This window comes from Aptenodytes patagonicus, chromosome 3 (assembly GCF_965638725.1).
Source record: "Aptenodytes patagonicus chromosome 3, bAptPat1.pri.cur, whole genome shotgun sequence".
Classification (NCBI taxonomy): domain Eukaryota; kingdom Metazoa; phylum Chordata; class Aves; order Sphenisciformes; family Spheniscidae; genus Aptenodytes; species Aptenodytes patagonicus.
This window is the reverse complement of record NC_134951.1, coordinates 42,176,746-42,197,284: the sequence shown is the minus strand read 5'-3', so window position 1 is coordinate 42,197,284 and position 20,539 is coordinate 42,176,746. Positions and strand designations below refer to the sequence as shown.

Sequence of the window (20,539 nt, the reverse complement as noted above, 5' to 3'; positions counted from 1 at the left end):
GGCGGTCCCCTTTGTGCCACCTGCGCGCCGTGGGAACGGCCGCTCGCCCAATCCCCGGCCGGCCCGGCGAGCCGCTCCGCCAGCGCCGTTTTTCGCGTGGCGCCCGCACAGGTGCAAGGGCGGCGCGGAAGGCGCCGGGGAGGCCGGGCGCGCCGCTCGCCCCGCCGTCCTCCCGCGGGGCTCGTCCCGCCGCCGCCTCCCCCCCTCGGCAGCGCGCAGCCTGCGCGAGCGCCGCGCGCCCCTGCTGGCTGACGCTCCACCCGGGCGGGCGGGAGAGGGCGGCGCGCGCCGCTCCGCATGGAACGCAGAGCGCGTGGGGGACGGAGGGGCGGGCAGGAGACCGCGCGCGCGAGGGCGGGGCGGGCGGGCGCGCGCGCGGGCAGCCCGGCGGGCGGGGCGAGGCGATAACCCTTGCGGAGCTGCCTGGGAGACCCCGGGTTTGGGGCTGCGCCAGCGCGCGCGGCGCCTCCTCCTCTCCCCCCCCCGCCCCCCCCCCCCCCCCGAGCCGAGTGGAAGGGGCTGGGGTTGGTGCCAGCAGCGGCGTGAGCGCTCGAGCGGCCGCCATTTTACGCCAGCTCCAGCACACTGTCCGGACACACTGAGGGAGCGGAGAAGGGGGGCAGCTTCTCAGCACGCCGAGCCGCTAGCCGCGCCCCGAGCCCCTTCGCACGGCGTTTCACCTCCGCAGCGACAGGTCAGGCGCTGGGCGCCGGCGGGCAGGCCGGCGGGCCCGGGCTCGCCGCGGCTCGGAGCGGCGGCAGCCGCCCGCGGAGCGGGGTGGGAGCGGGCCGGGGCAGGGCCGGGCCGGGCGGCGGAGGGGGTCGAGGCGGCGGAGTGGAGCTGGCGGGCGGGGCGGGAGGCGCACGCTGGGGCCCTGCAGCGCTGTCGGGCCGTGGCCCGGCTGCCAGGCGCTGCGTGATGGGTGGAGGAGCTGGCTGCCTTCGTGGCCGCTGCTGTCGGGCGGGGGGCGGCCGGGCTGGGCCGGTGCCCGCGCGCTAGGCCCGGCGGCTGGCCGGCGCTGGGGAGGTGGCGGCGGCCGGGGGGACCCGGGTCGTCCCCGCGTGGGGCGCGTGGCTCTCGCCTCATTGTCCTGCCGGCTCCGCCGCTCCATTCATTGCCCGTGAGGGGCTGGGCCGGGCCGGGGGGAGCCGCTCCGCAGCGGGGCGAGCCGCGACCTCGATGCCCGGCGTGTGCGTGGGGAGGGGGGCCGCTCGGGTCTCGCGTGCCCCCGGTCACGTCGTGAGGCGGTGGGCGGCGGGCAGCGGCGTTTCCCAGCCAGGAGACGGGGCTGGCGGCGGGCCCCTGCATTGTTTCGGGGAGAAGTGTGGCTGGGGGGTGGTGGCGGGGCCGGGAGGCGCCGCGAGCTCCCGGCCGAGTGGTGAAATCGGGCCCGGGGTGTTGCAACCGCTCTCCAGGGGGAATAGGGTGAGAGGTGGGGAATGGCTGGGGCTTGGGGTGGGGGGGAGCCGCTCCTCCTGCGGGAGTGTGGCGGAGAGGGGGGGAAGTCGGTCACTGGAGGAAGTTGTAGGACATCTGAACGCGCAGAGCACGTGTTTCCATCGGGCTCATGGCGGCTGCCGCTGCCGCCGCCACCGTGGGTGGGTGCGGACTGGGAAGAGCGCTTTGTTCCTCTCGCTTTCCCGGCCGACACCGGAGTGGAGGCGGGAAGGGATCCCGGCCGCGCCTGGGGCCTGGAGAGGCGGTTCGCTCCGGGGGGTAGCGAGTTTGCAACGGGAGGTGGAGGCAGCGGCGGGTGTCAGTGGCGGTATCGCGGTGGTAGCGGCGGCTGCATGTGGCAGGTTTGCTCTTCCTCCCACCCCCGCCATTGGCTTCTTGCTCCATTTCTAACTTGTTCAGAGCCTCTTAGGGAGTGTGTTAGAGAGACAGAGAGAGGGAGGTGAGTCAGAGTGTCTGGCTGGGTTGTGTAAAACCTGCAGTGAAAGCTACCCCACCCCCGCTAGGCAGTGGTGTTAGGGCTTTCCTTTGTGTTAGTGCTTCTTTTGAGGAATTTTGTGCGTCTTCCAAAATCAAAAAGTATCAGGGAAGTGGTCTACGATTTTTTTTTTTTTTTTTCAAGAATAGGGCAGTCCGTTGCATGTATTGTCACTTGATTTGTTCTACTTGAAGATATTTTTAGCTTAATTATGATGCTTATTGCATTTGAACAGATATCTGGAAACATGGCTACTGAACATGTTAATGGGAATGGTACTGAAGAGCCCATGGATACTTCTGCTGCAGTTACCCATTCTGAGCATTTCCAGACATTGCTTGATGCTGGTTTACCACAGAAAGTTGCTGAAAAACTAGATGAAATTTACGTTGCAGGTAAGATGTAAAACTTGCAAAACCATGCTTACAATATTTTATTGGATTCTGCTGTCTTTGGGCTAAAATAGCAACTTTTTGTGGTTTCCAAAAGTATGGGAACTGCAGTCTTACCAAAATCTGTGGATGTTTTCCATTCAGTGCTTTAATTTGTCCTAGTATTTTTCAGAGAAAAGTCTTGGGCCAGGCCACTTGGGCTGAGGGGTGGGAAGGAGGAAAAGTATGCAGGTGACCATAGCAACAGCTGGAATAGGCAACAGATGATTTTTAGGAGGAGTAGGTGATGTGGTCTTTGTGCACTTTTTACAGTAGTTGTAGGTAACTGTAAGTAACCGAAGCCTTGGTATTCATCTTCTCATGTAAATGATACTTCGTGACATAGTATTTGGGCTTATGGATGCAAAGGTTATTGTATTGGTTCCCTCAGACAGGGTAATGGCTAGCATTTTTTAAGCTTGATTTTTGGATTGTGGTGGTCACTTTTAGTGCTGCAGTTTATTTGGCTTTATAGTTTTCTCAAAATGTACCAAGGTACCATTGCTAGGCAAGCTAAGTCAGGTTTTGATAGATCCTTCTGAATTCAGCTTCAGGATATTGAAAATAAACTTGGCCCGTGTAACATCTGGGTTTCACAGAAGTCAAACGAGTACATAAATGCAGTAACTGTTACTCTGAATCTTAACTTTTTTTGACACTTTTTGATGAAAAAAAGGTTAAATACACTTAAATACTTACCTTTAAGAGGACTAAGTGATTTCTTAGGTGTAGTAACTTATGTTAGTCGGTGATTGATTCAGGGGTCACTGAAATGCGTTACATGTGTTAAATGTGGTTAAACAAAGATTGCTGCCCAAATATAATTCGTATTTTTTTTCTTTTCTCTAGGGCTAGTTGCACATAGTGATCTAGATGAAAGAGCTATTGAAGCTTTAAAGGAATTTAATGAAGAAGGTGCATTGGCAGTGCTTCAGCAGTTTAAAGACAGTGATCTCTCACATGTTCAGGTAACGTTAAGCAATTTAAAATATAATTGTTGAGGGATAAACTGCTAGCTGACTGGCAAGAGGTTTGCTTAAGTCTCTTCAGTGATCCATATGTGATATGTAAAATGGGCACTGTATTAGTTCAAGGTAAAATTAGGTTCTGGCTTGTTATGTTTTCAGAACTGAAGATTAATATGTCTTTTGCAGAACAAAAGTGCCTTTTTATGTGGAGTCATGAAGACATACAGGCAGAGGGAAAAACAGGGGACCAAGGTGGCAGATTCTAGCAAAGGACCAGATGAGGCAAAAATTAAGGTATGTGCCTAAAAGATAAGTTATGCGGTCTGTCTGTGGTTTTTCAAAGCTGTTGTGACAGATACCTTGATTCTTTTGGAACTGTGCTTTTCTTAAAAAGGCTATTTTAGATTATTTGTCATTATTTGAAAGCTGTCACTTGCATTTTTATCTTAAACTTAATCCTCTTCAAGAGGAAGCTTAATATACTTTCAATTACTGGAACTGAATATATAAAAGTGAGAAAGATTTGACAGTTTGCTTTATGTCTAGTTGAGACAGTTCTACTATTTCACAGTTAAGTTTTCGGAAACTTGTCAGCCATAGGTCTTTGAGTTCACAATGCGCAACTTCAGCTACTGGTGTTTTGGTTTTTTTTTTCCTTCAGTTCAGGTTTAAAGCAACTCCACAATACAGAGGAGATACCACGTGTGTCTGAAAAGACAGATTGTAAAGAATTCAGGATTTAGCCCACTTCTTGTGGCATCATCGCTGTTCTCATAAACTGTACCCCAAACTGTCTTAGTAATGGACATGTTGTTTCTTAGACCGAGTCTTCTGCTAGCAGGAGACTCCTGTCTCAAGAGTTAGGCATACTATGATTTATTTTAAAATTCTGTGACGAGCAACTCTTTCCTTTCCTTAAGCTTTGGTAACTATCTAAGCATGCATAGCTGATGTCTTAAAAAGCAAGAGAATCTTTTCATCTTTAACTTTTCATGTGTAAACTGCAAAATGAATGTGTTTATATATTACAAATAACTATGTAGCTTGCGAAACTAGAAAATCTTTATTCTCCTGACTTTGAGGCTGGGATGCCATTAATTACAAATTCAAAAAACTGATATGGTTTTTGTCACTACCACATAAAACAACAATATGAGGACTTGGTTAACTAACTTAAAGTAGCATAGCTTTTACTGCTGATGGCTATAGCATTTAAAATAACTTTGCAATTTTCCAGTTGTGAAATTACTAACTCCTGATTATAATTAGGCTTGTTTAATATGCTGTTTCTTTGTGTGTAGGGTTGATTTGTCTTTGTACAAAATTATTAAGAAAGACTAATTTCAGAGGAGTTTCTCATCATACATTTACATACTGAATTTCATTTAACATTTTAAATTGGTAGTATATCTGTCACTGTATGCAGTGATTCCAGTGAGGATCAGTTGTGCTGGGATGCTATATGTGCCCACAAGGAATTTGCGGCGGGGGGGATGTGGAGGACAGGATAGGAGAAAGGAAGTATGTACTACCACTTCAGCGGTGGGATACCTGAAGCAGTCAGTACAGTGTTCCAGGGGTGTAAGCACTTAAACATGTGTTCTTGAACTTCACACTTATGAGTAATCTCATTAAGTGAAGGGAACTCCTGTGCCTAAGTGTTTGCAGGATTGGACATGCCAAAACAAGAAGTGGCTCAGACTAAGATCTTTCTAATTAAAGGGAAGCTCGCTATTCTATTACTTGGCCTTTTTTTTGTATGAAAATGAAGGAATTGGGAAAACTCTATGTGAATCTCTAATTTTCTAGCAGTGTTTCTTTACTTGATAGTTCTAATAATTGTTTTGCGAGTTTCTTGTTGAAGTACTAGCAGTAGGCTTGTTTGCCTGTGGGAGTTTCAAAGCAGTACAGTTTAAGACGAATTATAAGCATGTCTGTTTGTGAATGAAGTTCATCTAAACTACCTCAATTTGTGTATGATTGTAAAATTTTAAGTTTCTTACTTGAAGGCGCTCTTGGAGAGAACCGGCTACACTCTTGATGTGACTACTGGACAGAGAAAGTATGGTGGACCTCCTCCAGAGTCTGTATATTCAGGACAACAACCTTCTGTTGGTACAGAGGTAAGGAGAAGGCGATGTTTATGTAGATGTATTCTTACTCATTGGAAGTATTTTTTTTATAAACAATACTATGTCTGTTGTAGATATTTGTGGGCAAGATTCCAAGAGACTTGTTTGAAGATGAACTTGTTCCATTATTTGAGAGAGCTGGCCCTATATGGGATCTCCGCTTAATGATGGATCCACTAACTGGTCTAAATAGAGGATATGCTTTTGTCACTTTTTGTACTAAAGAGGCAGCTCAGGAAGCTGTTAAACTGGTAAGTTTTCTGACTTTGGATTTTTTTTTCTTTTAAGAATACTCTCTGGCTTATAAGCAGTTGTCCTGATCCTAATGCTTAAATGCTTAAGATGCCTCATTGTTAGGTCATTTCATAAATGTCCACTAGATGTTTTTAAATATTTCCACATTGTGTATAAATTTTTACTGGCTGTATTAGGGATAGGAAAAAAAAAAAGCCAGTGGGCTGCTGTTGTCCAGTTAGATGAGCCTTTATTATTAACAAAAGTTGTGTTAGCCATAGTGACTTCTGAGCTGTCTGCATCTGGATGAGTTTTGGAGGAAGTGGTGTTTGGGTTGCTATTGGTCAGGTTGTCTGTGATTTCTGATTTGCTTGTGCACCAGCAGGGGGCCCCGTGCTGGAAAAATGCTTCTAAAGTCACAGAATTTCGTAAGATACTTCACATGGGAGATAATCACTCTTGAGTGTTGAGGTCTGTTCTGTTTGCTGCAACTGACTGGGGAAAAAAAAGTCATAAATCCTGCCAGGTTAAAAAACATTTCCTCTGTTTTACACAGGTGTGAAATAGTTTGATATAAGGAATAGGCCACTCTTAAGCTTTCCTGGTTTTATGCATGAAGTATCCATCACTAAAAAAAGAGGGAGGGGAAAGAAACACAGCCCTGATCCTCGCACTGCCCCTTTTGTTTTTCTAGTTAAGTTGAATTTGAATTTTTGGAGCTAGTTACTGCTGCATTGATATAGCCAAGATCAGTGTGCGGCATGACCCTCAGGAGTGCTAATGATACTCATTCTGAGGTGTACTGATACGGTATTAATACAGTAGGGTTAAAATCTCTGTTTTGTAATAAGGTACATCTGAAACCATTAAGGTACCCTATTGACATATTATTAATGTAAGTCAGTTGGTGGAGACAAATCAAGATGAAGATGGGAATGTGTTTTGAAAAAGTATAGAAGTGTCTACAAAAGTAGGAGTACAAAAATACCTGGTATATGCTGTTTAGCTTTTTAAATAAGAACGGTTGGTGTTCCTGTGTGCAATCCAAATATACTGAGGATAACTGCGTATACCTCTTCGACAAAGTACAACTTAGCTATTTATATTGTGCGTGAACTCTTAAGAGTTACGCACATGGCTTAGCAAAACAGTGAATCAAATCAAATATGTTCTCAGAGGCAGCTAGTAAACGAACAAAAAGGAACTTTTCTTCACTTAGCTGGATTTTGCTTAAAGGCAGTATGCTCTGAAAAGTCATTCAGGTTGTGTTTCTATAAAAGTAACATCAGATCCTAGCCTCAGTCTTCCACTAAATGATACAAGGGAAGGAGGTACTTGGTGTCCCTTTATATCTGATCTTTGATATGCAGGGGGAAAAAAGCGTTGTGTTCTGTTTTTCAGTTAAATAGCCACTGAGTGTAATAGTTGAAAAGTGTTGTGATTGATGGGGCAGTTTTTCAGCCTTCATGCTAACTTATTTGAGGACAGGGTTAGTTTTAAACTGGATCCTGTGGCATTTGTCAGCTTTTGAGTGGTTCCAACCATGGTTGGCTGGCTAGTTTGGTGTATTATAAGTTTCCCAACCTGTCTAGGGGTGATTTGCAGGGGTACTAGCGAAATACAGCTGTAGAGCTCGGTTGAAAATCATGGGTCTATCACTTGTATTAGTTAGACATGCACGGGAGAGGCTGCTGACAGACCTCTTAGAAATGCTGAACCCTTGGTCCTAGCCGTTTTAATATCCTAGTATTTTAACAGGTGATGTTCTTTTTGATACTACCTATAATCTTCTGATGTGTATACAACTTATTTCCCAGCTTTCTGGACTCCCTGGGATAGGGGTTCTTTTGTTATTTCTCACCTTTTTCCCAGAGGCACTTTTCTTCCCCCCTATTCAGGACTCTGAAGTATAGCAAAAATGAGAATAAAAATCTCTGTATTGCCTGTAGGCTTCTGAGTAATAAGGGACAGCTATGAGGTTTTGTCAATACCCAAACTGCAGCAGAAATAAACTGACCTGTCTTCAAGCTCTTGCAGTTGGTGTAACATATTTTGCATACAATTCATATCTGCGTGGCTGTTGTATCATCCACAGTCTTTGTAACAACTTAATGTAAAACTGAACTAAAATTTTTCGATAAACTTAATGTTGACTTACCCTATTCATTAACCAGAAGAAATCTTGCAATTTAAAAGGTTGAAGCCTTGATTTTGTTTATGCATATGCATTTTTAAGCCACTTAAAGGGGAGAATTTCCTAAATTTTGTTTGAAATACCTTTGGGGCTGTGCTTGAGACAAAAATGGAGTGATGCTATGGCCTTATACTGAGAAGACTTACAGATACAAACAGCAGTTAATTTTATGTCCAGGGTTAACCCTCACTGCTTAAGTAGAAATGGCATCTCAAATGTTCACACAAGCACTGATTATCAGAAGTCTGACCTTTTTTTTTTAACCCCAGGCATTTTGTTCCCTGTTATCATGTTTGTGTTTACCTTCTGTTTTATACTGGTTGAGTTAAGAATTATAACTCTAGTTGTGTTCTCTTGCACACATGTTCAATTCTCCCTCTTACTTCATATGAAGTTGCTAGATTTCAGTTTTTCAAAAGATTTCTGATTAAGGTTACTGTAGACATATACAGGAGAAATACTTGTGAAGCTTTTAGGAAAATACTGAAAACTATAGTAGCATATGGTGTATTTTTGACTAGAGCAAGTGTAAGCTTGATCAAAGTGCAGGTACAGGTGAGTTACGCAAATATGCCCCTTAAGCAGTTTGCCAGCTATGCATAGCAGTACAACTTGCCATTTGCTGCTGGAAATAAACTAAAATTGCTGGTGAAAGTTTAAGTGGATAAAATGACAAGACAGACCTTATGCATACTTTGGCCTATTTGTGAGTAGGTTCTTGCAGAACTTAGCACAAAAAAACCCCCAACCTATTACAGTGTCTAAAGGGTAGTAATATCCCTGTTACTAACTTCGGGCATTGATTCAGTGGTGACAGGAGGGGGAAGCAGTGTGCTGACATAGCTAATTTGATAGCCTGACTGTTTTGGCGCTTTACCCAGGTCATGATTTGGGCCTGTTCATGTCTAATCTAAGTTTACCGATGGTATGCGAACTATTTACCTAAAAACCACCAACTCTGTATTCAAGACCACCTAATTCAAGACTGTTTTCTCTGTGTTGAGAGACATACAATGAAAAGTAGTAGTTAATGTATTGTAGCATGAAAAAACTACTAGAAACTACTGTTAGTGTGGAATTGCAATATGTAGAATATTTTAATTTTTTAAAAATTACTGTTTTGTTGCCATGAGTTAGTTGTATGAGAGGCTCTTTTTGGATTAAATGTGTAGGCAGACTTTGGTCTTAGACTCTAACAGGAACAGTCAGATAATATCTTCTATTATCCATATAGAATAGACTATTTCAGTTGGAAGGGACCTACAGTGACCATCTAGTGCAACTGCCTGACCAAAAGTTAAAGCATTATTATTAATGGCGTTGTCCAAATGCCTCTTTTAAACACTGGCAAGCATGGGGCATTGACTACCTCTCTAGGAAGCCTGTTCCAGTGTTTGACCACCCTCTCAGTAAAAAAAGTGCTTCCTAATGTAACTGTAACTAATGTAACTAATAAACTGTCAGCTTTTTTTTAAAGGTGTTTCTTTACAGTAGCTCAAAAAAATACTTTAATCTGTCTTTTCATTAATGTGTATAATTCTGTTTATTAATGATCATAATATATTTACAGTCTTCCTATGCAGCTGTTTCCTACTTTAAAATCAACTATTCTTCTGCTGCATGGGCAACAGATATGGAGATAGAAGTCTTTATCCTACTATGTTTTGAGACATAATTAGTTGGGAGGATGCTATCCCAGATACTTTTCACATGTACAGTTCTCCTTTTAGTTCACATTTGGTGCAGTTGCGTAGCTTTGAAAACTTTCAGTGATGTATTTTTTTTTTTGCATGAGATAAATATAAATAAACAAACATCTTCACCCTGATTTTAGTGTACAAGGCAAGAAGGGATGTGGGAGAACTTGCTTATATAGGAAGGTTTACCACCCAACTCAAAATAACTCATAGAATAAATAGCTAGATTAAATTTTAAAGAGCTATTCTGCTACTTGTCAATAAGATGTTGACCACAAAATACATTTTCTTGGCTAAAGAACTGTCTGCTGCAGGGCATCCAGTTGGAAAGGGGTTAATGTCCCACCAGTTGACCTCCCTGCTGCTTATTTGGATGATGCATATCTGTGTCTGCATCTCAAGGAAAGGCATTTTTTGTCAACAGATGTCTACAGTAATACTTTTTTTTCCTTAAACTGCTGACTTGTTCAGGGTGTCTTCTAAACAATCTGTTATGGGAGAAACATTTGAACAGAAGTCTTAGGATTTCAAGTCAGTAGAAGGTTGTTCTTGCTGTTTAGTATCTTTACATGTGTAATCTATGTGCTTTGGAAAGTATTTGCCAATTGCTCTTGCACGTTTTGTGGAGAAGACCTGATCACGGCTCTCTTTTGTTAACTGTGGAACTTTAGAAGAGAATCTGACTTTTGTAACTCCTGCCTTGTATTATACACAATTCAAGAATTCATAGGTACAATCTATAGAGGAACTTGTGTTTTTTTCTGCACTGTTGTGAAGGGAGAAGCCTTGACCTTGATGACTTGGACATAAGATTTACCTTTCATGGTTCTACATGAAAAAGTCTCTAAAGAAACATGTATTAAGAAAGGGGCTTGAACAGGAAGGGAAGAATAATTGTTGGCTGAAATTGTGGAGATATCTTAGAGAACATGGGTATACTTCAGAACAGTTGAATATGCATCATAAGAATGTGTTAAGCTCCACAGAATTCAATATATTACTAAGTGCTGTATTTGCAAAAGTAAAATATTTGGTATGCCGCTGTTGGAGGGGAGTGAAAATTATCTGTAACTGATGATTGTCCAATTACTTTTCTTTCAGTACAACAACCATGAAATTCGTTCTGGAAAACACATTGGTGTATGCATCTCTGTTGCCAATAATAGGCTTTTTGTTGGTTCTATTCCTAAGAGTAAAACCAAGGAGCAAATTGTTGAAGAATTTAGCAAAGTAACAGGTAAGTCAATAACTATGTTTTGTAGAGCTGGAGAGATGTCAAACATGAGTGATGAACTCTTGGCTTTGGTTGAATGATGATTAATCCAAACGAAGACCACTCAGCATTTGTCCCGACTTTTAGGTGTTTTGTTTGTTTTTTTTAAACTGTTGTTGTGCTGAGGGCTGAAATATTTGTGATTAGACTAGATGTGTGGTTCCAAGTTTTACCTAGAGAAATAAGTGTGTAATGTTTAAAAAAAGCCATGCAAAGAAATAGATGGTTTAATTATTTCAATACTAATGGATGTTTTAAAACTTTTCAAGGCAAAACTGAAGCAGGTTGGAGAATGTAACTAGTTCTGTGCTTCAGAATTCTTAGTGATTTGATAAGGATCTCTTTTTGATAACGGCATATAAACTGGCAAAGATAACAATTGATGGCTTTCTCTGTTACTGAATGATATACTTCAGGTTCCTTGGAGTAACACTGGAACTTTTTAGATGTCTTAAAATAGTGCAAGCTTGATCTCTTGTTTAGACATTCATGGAAAAAACACGTGCTGATAAGTGGTGTGACTTCAGGGTTTGAGAGGGGAACTGACAAAGCTCAACTTTTGGCTGCCCTTATCTCTTCTCCATTCGGTTAGAGGAAGGGTACTCTTCAATAGCTACTAAGCTTTCTTCACTTAATAAAAATGGAACCTGAGTTGGGATAGTCTAATGTCTCTCTTCGAAAATGTTGGTCTTGAAGGTAGAGAAATTGTATTATGTACATAGTCTCAAAAGTCTAGTGTGTTCATGCTTTTTTGGAACCACTTGTTAGATACATACTTGCCAGAAAGATAATCCCTACTTTATAATACAAATTCATGGATTGAAGCCATAACAAATAAATATTTTGCTTAATTTCAGAGGGTCTTACAGATGTCATATTGTATCATCAGCCTGATGACAAGAAAAAGAATCGGGGCTTCTGTTTCCTTGAATATGAAGATCACAAAACTGCCGCTCAGGCCAGACGTAGGTTAATGAGTGGCAAAGTGAAAGTCTGGGGAAATGTTGTTACGGTTGAATGGGCTGACCCTATAGAAGACCCAGATCCTGAAGTCATGGCAAAGGTAATAAAGCTATAAGGGAACCATAATACATTTAAAGTGCCTTGTTCCAAAGTAAGTACTTCCTGACATTAGCAAAAGTTTAAATAGCATGTTTCAGCCTTCTTGAGAGAGATGTTGTAGGTGAGATGATAAAAATATGAACACACTCTAGAATTAATGTGAATTTAAAAACTATTGACTGATGTTATTTTGTGCTCCCAAGGCTGAATGTTGAACATAATTCTTGCCAAAATGGCACATAGGGTGATGTATTTAATTTCTCATCTGGAAGTGGTGGCGGTGACTCCAAAAGTTAAAATGGTTTTGTAGCTTAATATTTGGAAGGACCGAAATCTAGATATGATCACAGAACAAGCCTTAGTTCTTTTTAACCCTGGAACTTTGTCTATCACTTCAGAATCAGCATATGTCAGTAAGGTGCACAAACGTATTTTCAAAGTTGCCTTTAGCAGTTACTTCTGAGAAATTAGGCCATTACTTTGTATTTGGAACTCGTATCTTTCTTTTTAATTTGGGAGGGGGTTAATTCCTGAAAATACTAAGACTAGTAATATTTTGGATTTCGAATATTTCAGTGAAACTGAAGTCTGGACTGTTAATGTTTTGAAGTACCTGTAGCAGTTGTTTTATATATATATATGTGTGTGTGATATTTTGCCAGAAACGAATTACCTGAATTTTTTTTCCACGAGAGAATGCCCAACCCTGTTGTTTTTTTTTTTTTTTTTTTTCCCCCCCCAGTTATGTTGTGTAGCTGAGTTGTTTAATGGAAACTCCTAGCTAGCCCATATCCTTATCTCTTTCTCTTTGCTTGCTTTTCATTTGTGCTTTTACTCTCATCTGAGACACGTCACTTGCTGGAGTCCTACTTTGATGGACCTAGTAAGATAGCTTGGCTGGGATCTCCTCTTTGGTGAGCCATAAGGGAAAAGGGTTGGGGTGGGGGCTCATTTTAGGGAAAAAGCTGCTTTTGTAATACAGGTATTACAGAAGCTTTTGGACTACCCTGTCTGCAGACTTTGTTTCTTGCCCGGCATCATAAACTGTCAGCAGTGGGGAAGAGTCCTGCAGGTAAAATTTGTCAAAGGTGGCACTTCCTAAATATGGCGTTCCTATGTATCTGTTCAGCTTCTTGGCTCAAAAGAGAAGAGACCTAATCCAGCAAACTGTTAAAATAAATGAGCAGGAACTTCTGCTGACATGACTGAATAGATGAGCAGGAAGTGATAGGGGACGTAATCGGGTATCTTTCCTAAGTAAGTTTACAGATGTGGGGAGCGAAAGGCTAAAGAAATTAAATCTTGATAGTGGTTTGCCCCATTTAGTATACAGTTTTTTGAATGTGTTAATGCCTTGTATTGTTTTGTATTTGAAATGGGACATGAAAAGGGAAGAAACATAAATATGGAAAATGTGCAGAAAATCAACGTGTATACTTCTAGAGCCATATGCCAAAGATTAGGGCATGGAGCTTGGGTTGAAGACCTAGAAAAGTGAGACTGTGTGAATGAGAATACTGAAAAAGTAGAGAACATCTAACTTGTATCTGAAGGCAGAAGTTGAGACAAGCATTGGTGTCTGTCCTTTCCTGCTGGCTGTGTCTCTTAGTTTATTCTTGCAACAAGGAAAGTCTCTACTCCAGTCTTTCTTGCCCACTTACTGTACATTTGGAGAAACTCTGACCGCATCTGGCACTTCTGGAAGTGTTAGGTTTACTTTCTGTTGTTTATTGCTGTCTTTTTCCGAAGAGAAAGAACAGCTGAGCTGCTACTGCAGTCAGTAATCTCCCAGATGTGAGCTGTGGGTTGGCTGTCGTTGTTGCTTCTGAGTACGGTCAATCGGGAGCAAAGGGAGAGCTTTTGACCCTTGTTGTCTTGCACATTGCCGTGGTAGAAGGCTCTGGAGGAAACACTGTGAGTAGGAGGAGTAGGTTGCTTTTATCAGAATAATCATCTGATGGGCGGTTTTCTTGTCAAGACTGCTAGAAAAACAAGTCCATAAGAGCAAACTATGGGGAAGGCAAATTCACCTTTGTAGCCAGAAGGTGAACAGTGTTGTTCTGAATACTTCGCAGAAGCAGCATGTCATTTCTTCAGAATATGGACACCTACTAATTTAAATTTCTGAAATGTTTTCTCGAACCTTTTTTTTCTTTCTCCTCCAGACTTTTGCTTAAATGTGGTGGAGACTACTGTATGGATGCATACTTAAAATTTAAATGGGGTGTTACCTTAAACATGAAGTACCTTGAGCGTGATCAGGTAGAAAGCTAGATTCTGAAGCTAGACACGTGCTACAGGAGATTAGTGCTTGTACTGACAGATCAGAGTATAACTGGTTAAGTAATTGATTTCTGGTCCAAAGTGGCGTTTTTTCCAATTTTCAGTAGCTGTGTTGATAACTTAATTTCTCCTAAGTGTTATTTTGATGCCTCTTATACCTGTAGTGCAGATAAATTTCTTAATGTTTTACTTGATTTCTGTAGCATGGCTGAGGCTACAGAGGACATTTTGGAGTGGCAGGTTAAGCAGCTGAATAAAGTCTTATGCTTATGGCTGCCTGGTAGATTACAGGGCAGGAGACAGCCCGTGAAGAATGTGGTAATGAAGTCTGAAGTGTTTGTGCTGTAGGTAAGAGGAGGAAAAGGAGCAGATCCCAGAAATTTTGGGGGTAGTCTAATCTTAAGCAGTTTTAAGGCGGGTTCTACCTTTATGACAAAATGCTGCTGCTGGGTATATTGCTTGTTAGGTGTGTATTTATGGATCTTTGGTGTTATCTGTGAGCCTTAATGAAGAGGACTTCTTTTTTTTTTTTTTTTTTTTTTTTTTTCCTTCCCTCTTTAGATAGCTTAAATGAAGTAAAAATGGGTTCATCTTCTCTCAACCTACGCTGTAACCTGCCTCCTAGCTTCGACATCATCTTTGACTGGTTTAGCTATGCCTCTAACCTTTTTTGTAAAACAAATTCAGCTGTTAGAGATTAATGGATTTGTGTACACTGGAAAACATTTAAATTAGTTGCTTTTTAGTTCTTTAAAAAATGTTGTGTTAGTGCATCTTGTAACAAAAAAGTGATGATTTTTGAGGTTTTTAGTCACGTCTGACGCTGTCAGTCATTGTGGATTTATTAGTGAAGGCTACTTAGGGTTCCTCATGAGATTCTAGTTTTCATCCTTTCCTAGAGTACAAGAATAAGGAACATTTGTTTGAGAGTTACCGGGTTTTAAAACCATTGATTACATCACAAAACTTCTTGTAATTAATTTTCATGAAATAGGTTAAGGTAGCAATTAGGACACTTCACTAAAAATGGTTATTACATATGGGTTGCAAGAAATAAAGGTTGCTCTTACCATTAAGGCATGTAGGAGAAGCTTAACAGAGGATAGGAATTGGCCTTCTTTGTGGAGCTGGCTATGACTTTTATCATCTCCCGAGAATCAGCAAGAGTAACTATTGCCAAAGATGAGAGTTTGTACACTGGGTCAGACTTACGATCTGTAGTATCCCTTCTTACAAACTCTGCATCCCATCCTAGTTTGACTAGCGAGTGAGACAAAGATTTATGGAAGTCTGTCCTGTTTATTTGTAACTTAATTACATAGTAATTCTTATAAAAAGGGTGTCTGGGTTTATTGAGTTCCTGTATGTGGTGGGAGTAGAGATTATAGCTCTGCTTCAAAAATCGAAGCATGCTTTCTTTGGTTCCTTAACACCCTGTGTTATTTGTATTGACCTTCAGGGTTAGGAGCGGGAAGTCAGTGCTGCCATGTACAATGTTCACTTACTTTTTGTCATCAGCTAGTTTGAAACCACTGGTAGCGGAGGGGATGTGAACAGAACTTGCAGGTCTTTACTGCTGATATGCAGCTGCATTGTAGGAAAGTAAGACTGAGCATTCTTTGGCAGTAGGAGGTGACTAGGCTGTCAGGGCATGGTGGCAGCGTATGGAAGGGACTCTCCGCAGCAAGTCAGAGGCTTGTAAATTGTGAGAACTCATGGATGACATCATGCAAACATGCTAATATACAGTCATTTAGTGCAACCTCAGTGTGGATGCAAGGACAAGTCTTTGAATACTAATGGATCACTAATGTACGTGATTCCTGGTGTCCAGTGTACATTGTCTGCTATATTAAATAAGAGTCTAGTTTAAGCCTTTGTCAGGCTGCTCTGTATTTTCTTTTATCGTAAGCAGTTGGTGGTTGATGAAACTTTATATTGATGATTTAGTCACTATCAGGCAGTTAACGGGGCATATCTCAATAGTTGAAAGATAACCAACCTCTCTGATTTTATAAGCTGCATAGCAGTCTTTGTGTAGTTTAAGAGCCATATTGCATGCTTTAGGGAGCTGGGGGAGGGAACAGGCTTTCAGAGTTACTTGAAGCTGGCTGTTCCTCAAGGGAAGGATACGGTTTGACTTGTGAGACAGTCCAAGGGTGACTTGGCAGTGTCAGCTTCAGTATCCCCTTCTGTCTGTGTTCTCTCTGCTAGCTGTGGATTCAGGTCACTGAGTGCTCCTCAGGCAAGCACAGTCCTGATGCTAGGTATTTGGTGTAGCTATAGCATGGGAGCCACAAGTTAAGCAGCTTGAGAGCTGCAGGCCTGTCACCTCTGACCTAGATATTATAGTGATGACTGTTCTGCAAATACCTGAGCAAAAACCTGTCTAAACAATGAAATGTTTTGACAAGTTAATTATTTTGTGTGTAACCAATCCTGGATGCCTTCTTTCAAGTTTGAAAGTGTTCTGAGTTCAAAATTATTGCTGCTAGGATTCTTTTAAACATTAACACAAATTGGGTTGACTTCCAGGATACTAATACTTACGTAATCATGTTTGAAAACATTTAATATTTCTATTGGGGAATTTTGGAGCTAACTCATGCTGTATGAATATATAAATACATGTATTCATGTATATAAAATGCTGTACATAAAATGTAATTATGATTTCAGTACTGCCAATAGTAATGGCTTGCAAAACTTCATTTTGAGTTTTGGAATTAGATCATACTTCTAAGTCCTTTTTTTTTTTTTTTTTTTTTTTTTCTTCTTTTAGGTAAAAGTTCTGTTTGTACGCAATCTTGCCAATACTGTAACAGAGGAGATACTAGAAAAGGCCTTCAGTCAATTTGGAAAGCTGGAGCGAGTGAAGAAGCTAAAAGACTATGCTTTCATTCATTTTGATGAACGGGATGGTGCTGTAAAGGTAAGTGAAGAGGACTGTAACTGTGTGTTTGTGTGTGTGTGTAAGTAGTGACTAAGCATAACATTTAGAAGCTGTATAATTCTTTTAACTTGAGAAAAAGCTCTGTCTGGAGAAATGGTAACACATTGTCACTGATAACTTTGTCATCTCTGGGTGTCTCCTAGGAAGACGCAGTTGCTAGCTTGAAAAGTGGATCTTAGATGCACCTATCCTAAGTAATTCTGCTGATAAGTATCTAAGATAATCATATGTGTTATCATTTGAAACTGAAGTGCCAGAATTTGAATGACTCTTCTCACCAAATTATTGGTAGAATCTAAAGCAGTTTCTCTAGGGCAGGTGATAAAAACTTAGGTAATCTTTTTATTTTCCAGGAACAGAACGACTTCCTTTTTACGGTGTGGAATAAACACCTTTTCTTTTTGATGAGAGGTGCTGGACAATTGAGTAATTGTCATTCCTGGGTTTTGCTAGCCTGGTCTTGGTGTTTTTTCTCCTGTCACCTGTCACTAGGAAGGGGAAAGTGTAATTCCTCTCCTGCCTATAGTGTATCTATTTTTTATGTTCTGTGGGAGGATGCAGGATACAAGGAGATTCAGTTTTTCTTACTCATCCAGATGCCTTAAATCAGATGCTTAGGAAGATGATGGAAAGAGTCTTCATAGGATATGAATCCCATCAAGGCTTAGCTATATAGAGTCCTTAGAAGTGGTAGAATCTTTAGGATTCCCTTGCTTGAATTTAACTTGTATCAATTACTGTGACCCGTGGGAATTGTACATGTGTGTGTGTTGGTGGGTTTGTGTTGGGTTTCTTTTTTTTTTTTTGTCATGGTTTGTTTTGGGGTGTTTTTGTGGTCAGAATGAGACTGTTAAATTCTGATTTTTAACTTCTGATTTAAAAAGAAAGCTGCATTTATTGCAAGTAAAATAAAGGAGTAAAAACATACACTGATCTCTAGCTTTAGTAGTGTTTGCATGTGTGCTAACATTAGAAATTTATTCCCTTATTGCAAAACCTGTACTTTCAGAGGACAGTTCCTTCACTTCATTAATTGAAACAGCTTGCAAAGATTGAAGCCTATTTACAGTTTTGAGTGGAAGATTTCTAAACTGATACATGCAGTCCTGGGTTTGAGAGCCAAGTTAAGAGGAAATGCATAACTCTGGAACCCACGATACTATGCTGTCTGATTATTTTAAAAAATTTTTTAGCTTTATATTGTTACTTTAGCTCTGGATAACAAATTTTAAAATGCATGGTCTAAAAGATAGAATAAAATTAATAACTTCAGATATGCTTAGAAGTATATTTAAAGTCTGGTTAATTCCTTCAGGCAATGGAAGAAATGAATGGCAAAGATTTAGAGGGAGAAAACATTGAAATTGTTTTTGCTAAGCCACCAGATCAAAAAAGGAAAGAACGGAAAGCTCAGAGACAAGCGGCTAAAAATCAGATGTAAGTGTAAATGCATGCACATATGTTGTATTACTTCTGAAAGACATGTACACTCCTACAGAATTAGAACTTCTGGGTATTTTAGTAGGTATACTATAGTGTATACAGGTTTTCTGGCTTCTCTGAAGATGTTGGATTCATTTAAGTTGTTTGCATTTTACTTAAGATCTAGTAGTGGTGTTGGTGAGAATTCAGGTACTGTTTTGCTCTGCTCATTGAGTGTGAGAGCACCAGAGGAAATGTTTGAAGGTCATGAAATGTACACACTTCTCACTTTTTATTCTAAACGTTCATGCACTTCTACACTGATACGTCATGTGGATGAACTTAGCAACATGTGCTCCTCCCAGTGGGCTTAGCAGTACTGATACAGCCCCCCTGTTTAGTAAAGTACCCACTGAAAGGAGGATCCTGACATTCTTTTTTGCCACTTCCAGAAGATAGATCTGCTCTTGAGGCTTATAAACTCATACTAATAGATATTTTGCACTAATAAATGCTGAATGTTGAAAAAAAAAAAAAAGGGGGGGGGGGCATCTCTTGCTAGTGTGTTCTGCTTAATGTTGTCATGTGTTTTTCTTCTTGGATATCTTGTAGCTTTCCTAACCTTCTTCCCTCCCCCACCTTATTTCCAAAAATAACTTCTGCTAGTGCTGCTGTGCAGCATCCAAGAAGACAGAATAGTGAGGTTACCAGATTAATACAGATCTCCAGATGGTGACCTACTGTACACATGGAATTGGTTAAGTTTGCCCTGCTTACAGTTCTTGTAATTTTCTTGGCCCTTTTGTTCTTCCTTGGACATCTGATGTTACTGTAAGAAGTGGATTTCTTTTTTCTTTTGGCAACGCCACCATAAATACCTGTTTATTTAATTAAAACATAAAATGCTGTTGAAAGTTGCACAATTTGCCTCTCAACACAGGCAGCTGTCTGCATGGTTGTCTTGTCTCTGGTTGGAGATAAGCTTTCTCTCACTGAATTTGAGTAATACCAAAAACCATTCTCATACTGCAGTATACAAACAGTTTTGCTAGCTTGATATTCAGGATCTCATAATGGCCCGTTTCCAGTGATGAAAAGGAAGATTTTCTTAAAATGCACTTGATCAGTTATAATGCTGTGTGATTTTTTTCCCCCCACCCCCCAACTGTTCTCTGCAGATTATCTGAGACCCAGATTTATTACTTCTGGATAGCGTGCATGTATTTATAACACTGGAAGTCTTCTGGCATGTCACCTCTAATATTTATATGCTGTATGTTATCTGCATCCCCTCCCCTTTTATTGTTTAAGATGCGCATGTCTCATTTTGTGGAGGTAGGTAAAGTAGGGCTGCCTCTCTTGTTCTTCTAGTCAGAGGTATGGTAATGCCACATGTTCAGTTCCTCTTTCTGGTTCTCTCATTTGGGAATTCTCTGTGTTCCTGTATTTTTCTGAACTGTTACAAGGCAGTAGCAAGGCAGCTAGTTTGCTTAAACTCTAGGCATGTTTGGGTTTTGAATATACTGTTCATTAGTGAATTGTAAGGGCTTTTAATTTCCTTAGGATTCCAAAAGATGAGGGAATAGAAGGATATGTGTGGTGTTAAGTCTGTATCCTAGTTACTTGAAATGTTGGAGTACTATATTTACAGTTGTACAAAATTCTTTATTTTTCTGGAAACTTCCATATAACTGTAGATTTAATTTGATTTGTACATTAATATAGTTAGTGGTCTTATCTGCTTGCATATAAGTGACTATTTAATCAGTAAGAAGCATTTTACATTGTGCCTTTGCTGTTTGAAACCCCTTGTGGCTGTCAGGAGTAGAATTCTTAATCTGTGTAAGTTACTTTGCTCTTTAACACATCTGTTTGAGTTCTGTTAGCCATGTAAAACTGTATGTGAGGAAAAAAACAAACCTGAATATGTAGATAAAAGGGCAAAATGGTTGTGATC

At 41.2% G+C, this 20,539-nt stretch overlaps 1 protein-coding gene across 5 annotated transcripts in view; it reads left to right on the top strand.

The window, feature by feature from the left end:
- Positions 1-523: 523 nt before the first annotated feature.
- SYNCRIP (synaptotagmin binding cytoplasmic RNA interacting protein) overlaps positions 524-20,539 on the top strand; it is a 26,372-nt gene continuing 6,356 nt past the window's right edge. For 3 of the 5 annotated variants that reach the window (XM_076333178.1, XM_076333177.1, XM_076333176.1), the window contains exons 1-10: positions 631-694; positions 2,169-2,328; positions 3,214-3,332; positions 3,519-3,626; positions 5,342-5,455; positions 5,539-5,715; positions 10,691-10,826; positions 11,720-11,925; positions 16,990-17,139; positions 18,476-18,597. In XM_076333178.1, coding sequence (XP_076189293.1) covers positions 2,181-2,328; positions 3,214-3,332; positions 3,519-3,626; positions 5,342-5,455; positions 5,539-5,715; positions 10,691-10,826; positions 11,720-11,925; positions 16,990-17,139; positions 18,476-18,597 — 1,280 coding nt within the window. In that variant the 5' untranslated portion in view covers positions 631-694; positions 2,169-2,180. Of the gene's footprint in view, positions 695-1,405; positions 1,426-2,168; positions 2,329-3,213; positions 3,333-3,518; positions 3,627-5,341; positions 5,456-5,538; positions 5,716-10,690; positions 10,827-11,719; positions 11,926-16,989; positions 17,140-18,475; positions 18,598-20,539 lie in introns of those variants that run through there. The other 2 variants (XM_076333180.1, XM_076333181.1) reach the window with 2 other exon arrangements.